This window comes from Scyliorhinus canicula, chromosome 7 (assembly GCF_902713615.1).
Source record: "Scyliorhinus canicula chromosome 7, sScyCan1.1, whole genome shotgun sequence".
NCBI lineage: Eukaryota > Metazoa > Chordata > Chondrichthyes > Carcharhiniformes > Scyliorhinidae > Scyliorhinus > Scyliorhinus canicula.
This window is the reverse complement of record NC_052152.1, coordinates 121433842-121446949: the sequence shown is the minus strand read 5'-3', so window position 1 is coordinate 121446949 and position 13108 is coordinate 121433842. Positions and strand designations below refer to the sequence as shown.

The window sequence follows — 13108 nt, the reverse complement described above, 5'->3', positions numbered from 1 at the left end:
AGGTTTAGATAAGATATACAAAGGGAAAAGCTGTTTCTATTATCTGACGGTACAAGGACTAGGGGACACATTGAAAGTTTTGTGCAAGAGATATGGTGGGGGGAATGTGAGGAAGAACTTTTTTTTACATAGGCAGTGATAATGAACTGGAACTCGCTGCCCACAAGCCGAGACAATTAATTATTTCACAAGGAAATTGGATGCACACTTGAGGGAAGAGTTACAGGTTTAGAGCAGGTGGAATGGGCCTGACTAGGTTTATTGGCACAGAGATGACATGCACTTGCTGGGCTGAATGGCCTCCTTCTGTGCAGTTCTGACTCTATTGTTCCCTTATTTTTCTTGAGCACCAGTGGATAACCTCTCACTTCTCCACATTGAATTGCACCTGTTACATTTTGCCCAGTCACTTAATCTATCAAGGTCGCTTTACAGGTTGTGCCTGGATGTGTGTGTGTGTGAGAGCGTTAAATTTGGGTGTATGTTTTGTGTCTGTTTTTTATGTGTCTGGCGATCTGCCACCTTTAACAACCTAGGCCACACTAACATGATTTTGAATTGAACTACGATATTCCAATGCTGAAACCAAAGAGAAAATGCTGGAAAATCTCAGCAGGTCTGGCAGCATCTGTAGGGAGAGAAAAGAGCTAACGTTTCGAGTCCAGATGTCCCTTTGTCAAAGCTGCCAATGCTGGATGATTCTTCCCCCAATTAATATTAAAGGGAGTGTCCCCCTGTTTCCTGCTCCCTTTTCCTTGTTGTCGAGCAGAGAGAGGGTATGGATATGTTGAGAGAGATCTGTTACTCATCCTCGGCAACTGCCTGCCCGATTTGCACCACTACCACTGCCGGCCAGAGATGGCACCGTCGAGCTACCTCACCACAAGGAGGAACTGTCATGGCAGGGTGCTGGCTTTGGCTCTGCAATTGGATTGGAGCAAATTAATAATCATGTTATTGCTTTTCATGTGTCAATCAGAAACCAGGAAAATGTCTCCTGGAAGAAGGAGCTTCAAAACAGAACGATCGATAACACTCTTGTATTTCTTTGCTGCAGGTTGCATTTTGTGCCTCGGCCAATCAAACTACTTTCGATTCAATCATCCCATCAAAGCCAGACATATAAAGAACATGAAGCCTGATAATGAGATCTTAATTTCTTCACCCAGCTTGATTCCAGGTAGGAGACGGGATAGGAATATTTGGTGAACTGGGAGGCTGTGTGGGGGGGGGGGGGGAGCTGCTTTCTCCATTTGTGCTTTATAAGATTGTTCTTTTTCATTTTTTTTAATGTATTTTATTCCAACCATGTGTAAAAAACAAAAGTAACATATATAAAAACACACTCCACAACTCACAGTCCATAGTCTGTACAGTTTTTCTCTTCCCCCCCCCCCCACTCTCCTCCCCCCTCCGCGACGAACAGTTCCTCAAACATTGTCGTGAACAACCCCCACTGTGTGTCAAAGCCCTGCACCCACCCCCTCAGTTCAAATTTCATCTTTTTCAACTGGAGAAAATTGTACAAGTCCCCCAGCTAGGCCGCCACCCCGGCGGTGTATCCGACCTCCAATTTAGCAAGATCCTTCGCCGGGTGATTAGAGAAGCGAAGGCCACAACATCGGCCCCCTTCCCCTCCATCAGCTCTGGCATTTCTGATCCCAGAGATCGCCACCGTGGGGTCTGGCCTGACCTCCACCCCACAATCTTAGATAACGTCCCGAACACCGCTTCCCAGTAACTCTCCAGCTTCCCGCAACCCCAGAACATGTGCGCATGATTCGCCGGCCCTCACCCACACTTCTCGCCACTCATTGGCCACCACTTGGAAGAACCCACTCATCCTCCCCTGAGTACCCTGTGCACCACCTTGAACTGAATCAAGCTGATTATGCCAGGAGTATACGAAATAAGGTAGGGGAACTGGCAGCATGGGTTGGTACCTGGGACTTCGATGTTGTGGCCATTTCAGAGACATGGATAGAGCAGGGACAGGAATGGGTGTTGCAGGTCCTGGGGTTTAGGTGTTTTAGTAAGCTCAGAGAAGGGGGCAAAAGAGGGGGAGGTGTGGCGCTGCTAGTCAAGGACAGTATTACGGTGGCGGAAAGGATGCTAGATGGGGACTCTTCTTCCGAGGTAGTATGGGCTGAGGTTAGAAACAGGAAAGGAGAGGTCACCCTGTTGGGAGTTTTCTATAGGCCACCTAATAGTTCTAGGGATGTAGAGGAAAGGATGGCGAAGATGATTCTGGAAAAGAGCGAAAGTAACAGGGTAGTTGTTATGGGAGACTTTAACTTTCCAAATATTGACTGGAAAAGATATAGTTCGAGTACATTAGATGGGTCGTTCTTTGTACAATGTGTGCAGGAGGGTTTCCTGACACAATATGTTGACAGGCCAACAAGAGGCGAGGCCACATTGGATTTGGTTTTGGGTAATGAACCAGGCCAGGTGTTAGATCTGGAGGTAGGTGAGCACTTTGGAAACAGTGACCACAACTCGGTGACCTTTACGTTAGTGATGGAAAGGGATAAGTATACCCCGCAGAGCAAGAGTTATAGCTGGGGGAAGGGCAATTATGATGCCATTAGACATGACTTAGGATGTGTAGGTTGGAGAAGTAGGCTGCAAGGGTTGGGCACACTGGATATGTGGAGCTTGTTCAAGGAACAGCTATTGCATGTTCTTGATAAGTACGTACCAGTCAGGCAGGGAGGAAGGGGTCGAGCGAGGGAACCGTGGTTTACCAAAGAAGTGGAATCTCTTGTTAAGAGGAAGAAGGAGGCCTATGTGAAGATGAGGCGTGAAGTTTCAGTTGGGGCGCTTGATAGTTACAAGTAAGCGAGGAAGGATCTAAAGAGAGAGTTAAGACGAGCAAGGAGGGGACATGAGAAGTCTTTGGCAGGTAGGATCAAGGAAAACCCAAAAGCTTTCTATAGGTATGTCAGGAATAAAAGAATGACTAGGGTAAAAGTAGGGCCAGTCAAGGACAATGGTGGGAAGTTGTGTGTGGAGGCTGAGGAGATAAGCGAGATACTAAATGAATACTTTTTGTCGGTATTCACTCAGGAAAAAGATAATATTGTGGAGGAGAATGCTGAGACCCAGGCTATTAGAATAGATGGCATTGAGGTGCGTAGGGAAGAAGTGTTGGCAATTCTGGACAAGGTGAAAATAGATAAGTCCCCGGGGCCTGATGGGATTTATCCTAGGATTCTCTGGGAAGCCAGGGAAGAGATTGCTGAGCCGTTGGCTTTGATTTTTATGTCATCATTGGCTACAGGAATAGTGCCAGAGGACTGGAGGATAGCAAATGTGGTCCCTTTGTTCAAGAAGGGGAGTAGAGATAACCCCGGTAACTATAGGCCGGTGAGCCTAACTTCTGTGGTGGGTAAAGTCTTGGAGAGGATTATAAAAGATACGATTTATAATCATCTAGATAGGAATAATATGATTAGGGATAGTCAGCATGGTTTTGTGAAGGGTAGGTCATGCCTCACAAACCTTATCGAGTTCTTTGAGAAGGTGACTGAACAGGTAGACGAGGGTAGAGCAGTTGATGTGGTGTATATGGATTTCAGTAAAGCGTTTGATAAGGTTCCCCACGGTCGGCTATTGCAGAAAATACGGAGGCTGGGGATTGAGGGTGATTTAGAGATGTGGATCAGAAATTGGCTAGTTGAAAGAAGACAGAGAGTGGTAGTTGATGGGAAATGTTCAGAATGGAGTTCAGTTACGAGTGGCGTACCACAAGGATCTGTTCTGGGGCCGTTGCTGTTTGTCATTTTTATAAATGACCTAGAGGTCAGAGCAGAAGGATGGGTGAGTAAATTTGCAGACGACACTAAAGTCGGTGGAGTTGTAGACAGTGCGGAAGGATGTTGCAGGTTACAGAAGGACATAGATAAGCTGCAGAGCTGGGCTGAGAGGTGGCAAATGGAGTTTAATGTGGAGAAGTGTGAGGTGATTCACTTTGGAAAGAATAACAGGAATGCGGAATATTTGGCTAATGGTAAAATTCTTGGTAGTGTGGATGAGCAGAGGGATCTCGGTGTCCATGTACATAGATCCCTGAAAGTTGCCACCCAGGTTGATAGGGTTGTGAAGAAGGCCTATGGTGTGTTGGCCTTTATTGGTAGAGGGATTGAGTTCCGGAGCCATGAGGTCATGTTGCAGTTGTACAAAACTGTAGTACGGCCGCATTTGGAGTATTGCGTACAGTTCTGGTCGCCTCATTATAGGAAGGACGTGGAAGCTTTGGAACGGGTGCAGAGGAGATTTACCAGGATGTTGCCTGGTATGGAGGGAAAATCTTATGAGGAAAGGCTGATGGACTTGAGGTTGCTTTCGTTAGAGAGAAGAAGGTTAAGAGGTGACTTAATAGAGGCATACAAAATGATCAGAGGGTTAGATAGGGTGGACAGCGAGAGCCTTCTCCCGCGGATGGAGATGGCTAGCACGAGGGGACATAGCCTTAAATTGAGGGGTAATAGATATAGGACAGAGGTCAGAGGTGGGTTTTTTACGCAAAGAGTGGTGAGGCCGTGGAATGCCCTACCTGCAACAGTAGTGAACTCGCCAACATTGAGGGCATTTAAAAGTTTATTGGATAAGCATATGGATGATAAGGGCATAGTGTAGGTTAGATGGCTTTTAGTTTTTTTCCATGTCGGTGCAACATCGAGGGCCGAAGGGCCTGTATTGCGCTGTATCGTTCTACGTTCTATGTTCTATCGTGTAGGAGGAGGTTGAATTTACCCTCTGCATCGCCTCGCACCAAAGTCTCCAGCCTATTTCCCCTCACCATGAACTACTCCTCCCATTTGTTCTTGATCCTCACCAACTGTCCTCCCCTGCTCCCTTAACCACCCATATATATCCCCAATCCTAACCTCTCCCAACTCATCCGGGAGCAGCAGCTGCTCCAATAGGATGTACTCCAGCGACTGGGAAACATCCTCCACTCCTTGCATGCAAAGTCCTCGCCTGCATATATCTAAATTCACTCCTCCTCGGCAACTCAAACCTCTCCCGCAACTCATCCAGAACTGCAAACTTCCCTTCCAAATACAAGTCCCTCACCTCCACCAATCACACCTCCTTCCTCTTCCCATATATCCCATCCATCTCCTCCGGCTTAAACCTCGACATCCCCTCCAACTTAAAACGTCTCCTCAGCTAATTCCACACCCTAACCTCCACTGGCTCCCTGTATACCTCCCCGGAGCTGACGGCAGTGCGGCCGTCACCAAAGCCCTCAGACTGGATCCCCGACAGAACTCCTCCTGAATCCTGACCCACTCCCCGTCCCCTCAACCATCGCCTCACCTTCTCCACAATCGCTGCCCAATACTAGTGCAAAAGGCTCGGGAGTGCCTTTGCCTCTTTACCTTCCCTGGCCAAATAAACTCTGAAATCACTGTCTCCAGTTTCCGGAAGAAGGCCTGAGGAAGAAAGATTGGGAGGGTCTGGAAATCAAACGGGAACCTTGGCAGCAAATTCATCTTTACCACCTGCACTCTCCCTGCCAGTGTCAGGTGGAATGTATCCCATCTCTTAAAATCCCCCTTAATCTCCCCCACCAAAATTGTCAAATTCATCTTGTGCATCTTAGCCCATTCCCTTGGGCATTCACCCAAATCCCCAAGTACCTGGACTTTTCCCTAGCTACCTTAAAGGGCCCCAAGTTGGACCCCCATCCCGCCTTATTCACTGGAAGCACCTCGCTCTTCCCGCCATTTAACCAGTATCCAGTGAAGGCCCAAAACCTCTCCAATATTCCTGTGATCCTACCCATACTCTCCAATGGGCCCGACACGAACAACAGGTCGTCTATGTACAGCGACACCTGGCGCTCCCTGATCCCCCTCACAATCCCCCAAGGGCTTAATCGCCAGGGGTTCAATCGCCAGTGAAAACATCAGCAGAGGCAATGGACACTCCTACCTTGTTCCTCTGTGCAGTTCAAAACTCTGTGAACTCATCCTATTTGGACATACACTTGCCACCAGGGCTACATACAAAAGACGCACCCACGCCACAAATATCGGGCCAAACCCAAACCTACCCAAAATCTCGAATAAATACCTCCACTCCACCTGATCGAAGGCCTTCATCCATAGAAACAATGACCTCCGGCAACCGCCCTACTGACGGAGTCAAAACCACATTTATCAGCCTCCTGATGTTGCTAGAGGGCTGTTGGCTCTTTGCAAAACCCGTTTGATCCTCAGCGACCACCCCAGCACACATCCCTCCATCCTTCCCGTCATCAGCCAGCACTTTTGCATCTGTGTTCAACAACAAAATGGGCCCATACGACCCACACTCCAAAGGATCCTTCCCCTTCTTCTGGATTAGCGTAATCAACGCCCGTGTCAGTGCCTCTGGCAGCTGCCCCTTCTCCAACACCTCACTAAGGATCCCCAACAAGTACAGTGCCAACTTTGTCACAAACGCCTTATAGAACTCCGCCGGAAAGCAGGCTGGAGCCTCCCCCGACTTCATCCCTCTAATGCTGTCAATCACCTTCCTCAGCCCCAACACCTGCCTTCTCTCTTCTTCCAACCTTGGAAACTCCATCTAAAAACCCATATTTCCTTCCTCTCCACCCGACTCGACCCTCTACAACTTCTCATAACACCCCCTGAACACCTCATTTATCCTTTCTGGTTCTGACAGTACCCTATTCATACCCTTAGAATTTCCCTGGATGCAGCAGTCCTATTCAGCTAGTGGGCCAGCATAGAACATAGAACAGTACAGCACAGAACAGGCCCTTCGGCTCTCGATGTTGTGCCGAGCAATGATCACCCTACTTAAACCCACGTAACCCGTATACCCGTAACCCAACAACCCCCCCTTTAACCTTACACTGCGGGCAATTTAGCATGGCCAATCCACCTAACCCGCACATCTTTGGACTGTGGGAGGAAACCGGAGCACCCGGAGGAAACCCACGCACACACGGGGAGGACGTGCAGATTCCACACAGACAGTGATCCAGCCGGGAATCGAACCTGGGACCCTGGAGTTGTGAAGCATTGATGCTAACCACCATGCTACCGTGAGGCCCCTTTCTGCAAATGAAATGAAATACATTTTCATATGGCTCGCCTTCTCCCCGTATTTATACTGCACCCCCCCTCGCCCTTCGTAAATGCCCCATCGCCTTTCCCATCATCAATCTATCAAATTGCCCCTGTAATCTCTTCCTCTCCGCCGACAACTCCTCAGTGGGAGCCGCCGAGTATCTCCTGTCAATCTCGACTAGCTCGTCCAGCAACCATAAAATGCTCCTCCCTTCTCCTCCTATTCCTCGCTCTGGTTATTTTTAGTCTCAGTTAATCAGAGTCAGCCGGCATGGATCCATACGGGGTAGATCATTCCTGACAAATTTCATTGAATTTTTGAAGAAGTGAATAAGGTAGTGGGCAGGGAATGTTTATGGATATTGTTTATATGGACTGCAAGCAGGTTCTTGATAAAGTCCCACATAAGAAACTGCTAACTAAGTTGGAAGCCCACGGGATCGAGGGCAAATTACTGACATGGCTGGGAAATTGGTTGAGTGGCAGGCGACAGATTGGGGATACTGGGTAGGTACTCAAATTGGCAAGATGTGACTAGTGGTATCCCACAGGGATCTTTGTTGGGGCTTTAATTGTACATGTTATTCATTAACATGCTGGATAACGGCATAGAAAGTCACATATCCAAATTTGGGTGGCATTGTCGACACTGTAGATGACAGCATAAAACTACAAAGGGATAGACTAGTTGAATGGGAAAATTGTGGGAGATGGTTTCGATGTAAGCAAGTGTGAGGTTATCTATTTTGGACCAAAAAAGGATAGATTATTCCAGATGATAAGCTAATGTCCGTGGATGTCCATAAAGTGCACAGATCTGTAAAATTCCACGACCAAGTGCAGAACGTATTCAAGCAGGCTAATGGGGGGTGGGTGGGGGGGTGGTGGGAGTGGTGGGGGGTGTGGGGGGTGGGGGGGTGGTTGGGGGGTGGGTGGGGGGGTGGTGGGTGGGTGGGGGGGGGTGGGGGGGTGGGGGGGGGTGGGTGGGGTGGTGGGGGGGGGGTGGGGGGGTGGGTGGGGGGGGTTGGGGGTGGTGGTGGGGGGGTTGGGGGGGGTTGGGGGTGGTGGGGGGTGTGGGGGGGTGGGGGGTGGGGGTGGGATTTGGGGGGTGGGGGGGGTGGGTGGTGGGTGGGCAAGAACTGAATCAAATCTGGTCTAATTCATATATTATTTTTGATAGCTTTTCCCAACATCAGAGAGCACCAAGCAGCAAGCCAGAACCCAACCTCGAGACAGTTTGGATTGGAAACGGGTTTCCATGGCTACGCAGATGACAACACCATGCAGAACATGGTTAACCTAATGAAAACGAGTAGATATGTCGCACGGACAGATGGATGGGCTCGGAGCCCCTCAGAGATCTCTCCCACTGAAGGAAGGCGATTTGCGCCCAGAGTGCTTACCAGCCGCAATGCCACGCCGCCACCATTGTATTCCCCGTTCTCATCCACTGCAGCAGACAGGCAGGCCGGCAACGGTTTCCAGAGGTTCTTTCCTGTCAGGTCGCCAGTTCACCTGACTGGTTCGCCAACTCCTCCACAGAGTCCCCCATCACCCACGGTTTCCGCCTCCTATGACATCCACTGGGGGAGGAGACAGGAGTTGTGGAATGGCTCGAGGGCTCAGAGCCTTGCTTATGGGAACTGCTTCATGGAAAACCCCTCCAAACGGGGAGCATGGGATGACACAACATTGCCAGAAAGTGCCCGTTTGGGTCTGGCATCAGTCCGGGGCAAGGAGTCAGCCAGCATGCCATCGAGCCCAAGGCTGGCTCGCAAGTTGCATTTGTCGTGCAACCCCACTGATTACTACCCCTCTGCTCGGGAGAGGATTGCTATTGGTGAAGGAGCTTTAGGATCTAGTTACCGAACCAGGGAAGCACCTGGGAGTTGTCTCCGGCAAATGGGAGTACACAGTCGCTCCCTTCCGAGACTGCACAAGTCTGGAGACAACCAGCTGGTGCCCTTCTCATCCATTCAGTCTGGGGACTTCCTTAAACTGAGAAACGCCTTGGATGAATCCAGAGACTTGGGTCCAAGGTACTTCCCTCTACCGATGAAAGAAGCTCATTACACACATCCAGACCAAACAGTGTCACCGTATTCGAACCCTACAGCGGAAGACCATGAGGAACATCAAGTCACAGGAAGCCCGCGGATTGCTCAAAAAATCTCCTTAACTTCACCCCATTTGCATGGTTGGGATAGTCCCTTTACACTCGATCCCAGGAGGAAGGAGTTTCAAAATGGAGGGGGAGACTTCTCTGTCGACTCTACCGACCAGGTCTTCTGGAGTCGGAGCAGCCTTGGCAGCCCCCTGGAGCCACACACTGGTGACACGGGTAAGCTGATGGTGACGTCGCTGGGACAACGTTCTGTATCCCCTGCATTCCGCAAGCGCACAAACAGCATCAGCTCGATCGGGGGCAATGAGGAAGATTTAATGGGCTACCATCAACGACAAAAAGAGGAGAGGCTCCGTGAACAGGAAATGGAGCGTCTGGTGAGTAGAGAGATTTAGAACTAATGGCATTGTTATTATTAGCTGGAGTCCCACTTGATAATCAGCTGATGGATTTTCCATTGTCGGTTCTGGCAGAGTCCATACAACCACCGACTACTAAGCACACAGTCTAGTGACAGATTCTACCCTCAGACTGACCGAGTAAGAAGATTTATGTAACTGCAGTCGATATGTTCTAACGGAAAGCTTCTGGGATGGGGACTCCATATTCCGTCACTGCTCTGATTGAGACATTGGCTCTGGGTCACAATAGCTAAGAACGCTGTGGGCGTACCTATACCATAGGGATGGCATCGGTTCAAGAAGGTGACTCACCACCACCTTCTCAAGGGCAATTAGGGATGGCCAATAAATGCTGGACCTAGCCAGCCATGCCCATATCCCAAAGAAATATTAAAAAGTGATTAAGTTTTAAATTTGTCAAAGTTACTCTTCGTGTACTGGTTGACGTTGGTTTTCCTTTCCTCTCACCCCTTTATTGAAGGAATTCACAATAGTTCTGTACTCATTGGTTTACTGGAGATGCTACAAAAAGATTGTTATTATCCTTTCAGATAGTGCCCTAGCAATCTGATTAAACTGGAAAGGCCTAGGGTCAAAGTGTCCAAAATGACAGCTGCCATTCCTGGGCTTTCAGTGGTTGAGGTACATTGCCCACCATATCGGTAAAGGCATTAGAAGAGGTGTTCAGTTTTCCAGTCTAAAACGGGCACTAGGTTCATTCTGGATGTCAATAGGGGCCTGCAACCTGATTGAAGACTCCCTGAACAAACGGTTGGCACGGAGCCTGTAGCCTAGCAGGCTGTCCTGAAAGGAGCTGCCAATGGCTGCAAGGTACAAGATGTTTAAAATCTTCAGAGTGAAGAACCTTTAATCTAACTCTACAGGACACATTGCCAACCCCACCATTCCTCTCTCCCAATCAATATATACCTCCTTCCTTCCCCTATTAATTGATCCCCCTCACCCTCCTAGTCCATCCACCCCTTCTCCTAATCCATCGTGCTCACGGTTGATCCCACTCGGATCAATACCACTATCCTGCATTTCCCAAACCATGTCCTTGTGGATTTTTGTAATGTAGAGATTGTCTTGTAGCTGCAAGTGTCCCAGAACAGATCCTGTCTATGTGGAATATGTGTGTGCGTGTGTGTGTGTGCGTGTGCGTGCGCGCGTGTGCGTGCGTGTGTGTGCGTGTGTGTGTGTGTAAAAGAGCTGAATTGTGCAAGATCAGTTCCTTTACTCCTTTTTGCTTTCCACATTCTAACCATCTCTCCTGTGGCATTCCTGCTGCTAATTCCATGTACTGATATCATCACAGTAATTAACATGTCATCATATTAACATATGTTGGTGGATTTCCAGTGCGGAAATACAAACTGTAATCAACCCTTGTTTTTTTAACATTTATTAATTCATAGCAAGTGGGCTTCGCTGGCTCAGCCAGAATTTATTGTCCATCCCTAATTTCCCTTGAGAAGTTGGTGGTGAGCTGCCTTCTTGAGCTGCTGCAGTTTATGTGGTGCAGGTACAACCACAGTGCTGATAGGGAGGGAGTTCCAGGATTTTGACCCAGTGACAGTGAAGGAATGGCCGATATATTTCCAAGTCAGGCTGGTGAGTGACTTGGAGGAGGACCTCCAGGTGGTGGGGTTCCCAGGTATCTGCTGCCCTTTTTCTTCTAGATGGTGGTGGTCCTGTGGTTGGAAGGCGATGTTTTTCTATACCTGAGTGAACCTCTCTTTTAGAAGTGAGAAAGTGTGTGTTAGGGTATGGACTGGGGAAAGAGTCTATGGACAGGCTTCTCTGGTCCTCCGGCCACATGTATCTCGGCGACGCGCCGTTCACTGCTGGCAGTATTCTCTCATCCCACCGCTTAGCTTCGTAGATTCATACAATACAGAAAAGGCCCTTCGGCCCATCGTGTCTGCGCCAGTCAAAAACAACCACCTAACCATTCTAATCCCATTTTACAGCCTTGTATGCCCTGGGATTGCAAGTGCACATCTAAATACTTCTCAAATGTTATGAGGATTCTGCCTCCACTACCCCCACCTTCTGGATAAAAGGTTTTTCCTCACATCCCCTCCGAACCTCCTGCCCCTGATCTTAAATCTATGCCCCCTGGTCATTGATCAAGGGGAAAAGTTTCTTCCTGCCTCCTCTAGCTATACTCCTCATAATTGTATACATCTCAATCATGCCCCCCCTCAGTCTCCTCTGCTCCAATGAAAACAAACCAAGTCTAACCAATCTCTTCATAACTAAGGAAATCCCATTGAAGCCATCCCATGCCGCCAGGAGTCCCGTGGGCGGGGATTCACTGCAGGCAGGACAAGAAAATCCCAATGGCCAGAGAATTCCGGCCTCATCTCCAGGGAAAGGTCCTAGAAAGGTATTTGTAAACATGGCGACAGTGAATTTTGCTTCCCAAATTAAGAAGCAGAACCTCAAAGATAATAATTTCGGGATTATTACCTGAGCAATGTGCAAATTGGAATAGGACAGATCAGATTAGGGAGATTAATGTGTGGCTCGAAGACTGTAGTGGGAGAAGTGGGTTCTGGTTAGTGAGGTACTGGCACCTATTCTGGGGAAACTGGGATCTGTAGCGTTGGGGCAGTCTACATCTGAACTCTACTGGGGCTATTGTTCATAACTAGTGAAGTAGAGAGTGGGGGCAAGGGATCAAAACGTAGAGACAAGGCAAGAGAGAAAAGTATTAATATGGGAAATGATAAACAGACCATGACAGGAAGGGGTAGAGAGTACAAATCTAAGATTAATCGGCAGATAGGGCTGAATGTTTCGAAAATTAATGCTATCCAGGGGTACCTTCGCGATGAGGTTCACAATGAGACTGTTGATGCTTTGGTTTAAATTTTCCAAAATTCCTTAGGTTCAGGGAAGGTTCCATTAGATTGGAAGGTAACAAATCTAACTCCTTTATCCAAAAAGAGAGGGAGACCGAGCATAGGAAACAATAGGCTAGTTAGCCTGCAGGAGGGAAAATGTTAGAAGCCGTTATTAAAGATGTTAATTGCAGGGCACTTGGAAAAATGTAAGAGTCAACATGGTTTTGTGAAATGGAAATCATGTTTAACCAATTTATTGGAGTTCGCTGAAGGAGTTCAATGTGCTGTAGATAAAGGGGAACCAGTAGATGTACTGTAGTTAGATTTCCGGAAGGCATTTGATAAGGTTCCACATCAACGGTTATTGTATAAAATAAAAGCTCGTGGTGTAGTGGGTGACATATTGGCATGGATAGACAAATTCAGATCAACCATGTTTAATGGTGGAGCAGGCTCGAGGGGCAGAGTGGCCTATTCCTGCTCTTAATCGTATATTTGTATGTTATTTGCTGCTCCTTGCAAGGCATGTAACTCATTTATTGCTTGAGAAAAGAGATTTGAAGCCTTTTGTCTTGCACTCATCAGGACGAATACATGAATACCAAATTTCAAAGGAGCCATATTTCTTTTGCATGAGAA

The 13108-nt window shown here is 48.2% G+C and overlaps 1 protein-coding gene across 1 annotated transcript in view; it reads left to right on the top strand.

The window, feature by feature from the left end:
- The window catches only part of phldb2b (pleckstrin homology-like domain, family B, member 2b), a 329018-nt gene that overhangs the window by 128028 nt on the left and 187882 nt on the right, over positions 1-13108 (top strand). The window contains exons 6-7 of the mRNA XM_038802341.1: positions 1058-1180; positions 8272-9593. Coding sequence (XP_038658269.1) covers positions 1058-1180; positions 8272-9593 — 1445 coding nt within the window. The remainder of the gene's footprint in view (positions 1-1057; positions 1181-8271; positions 9594-13108) is intronic.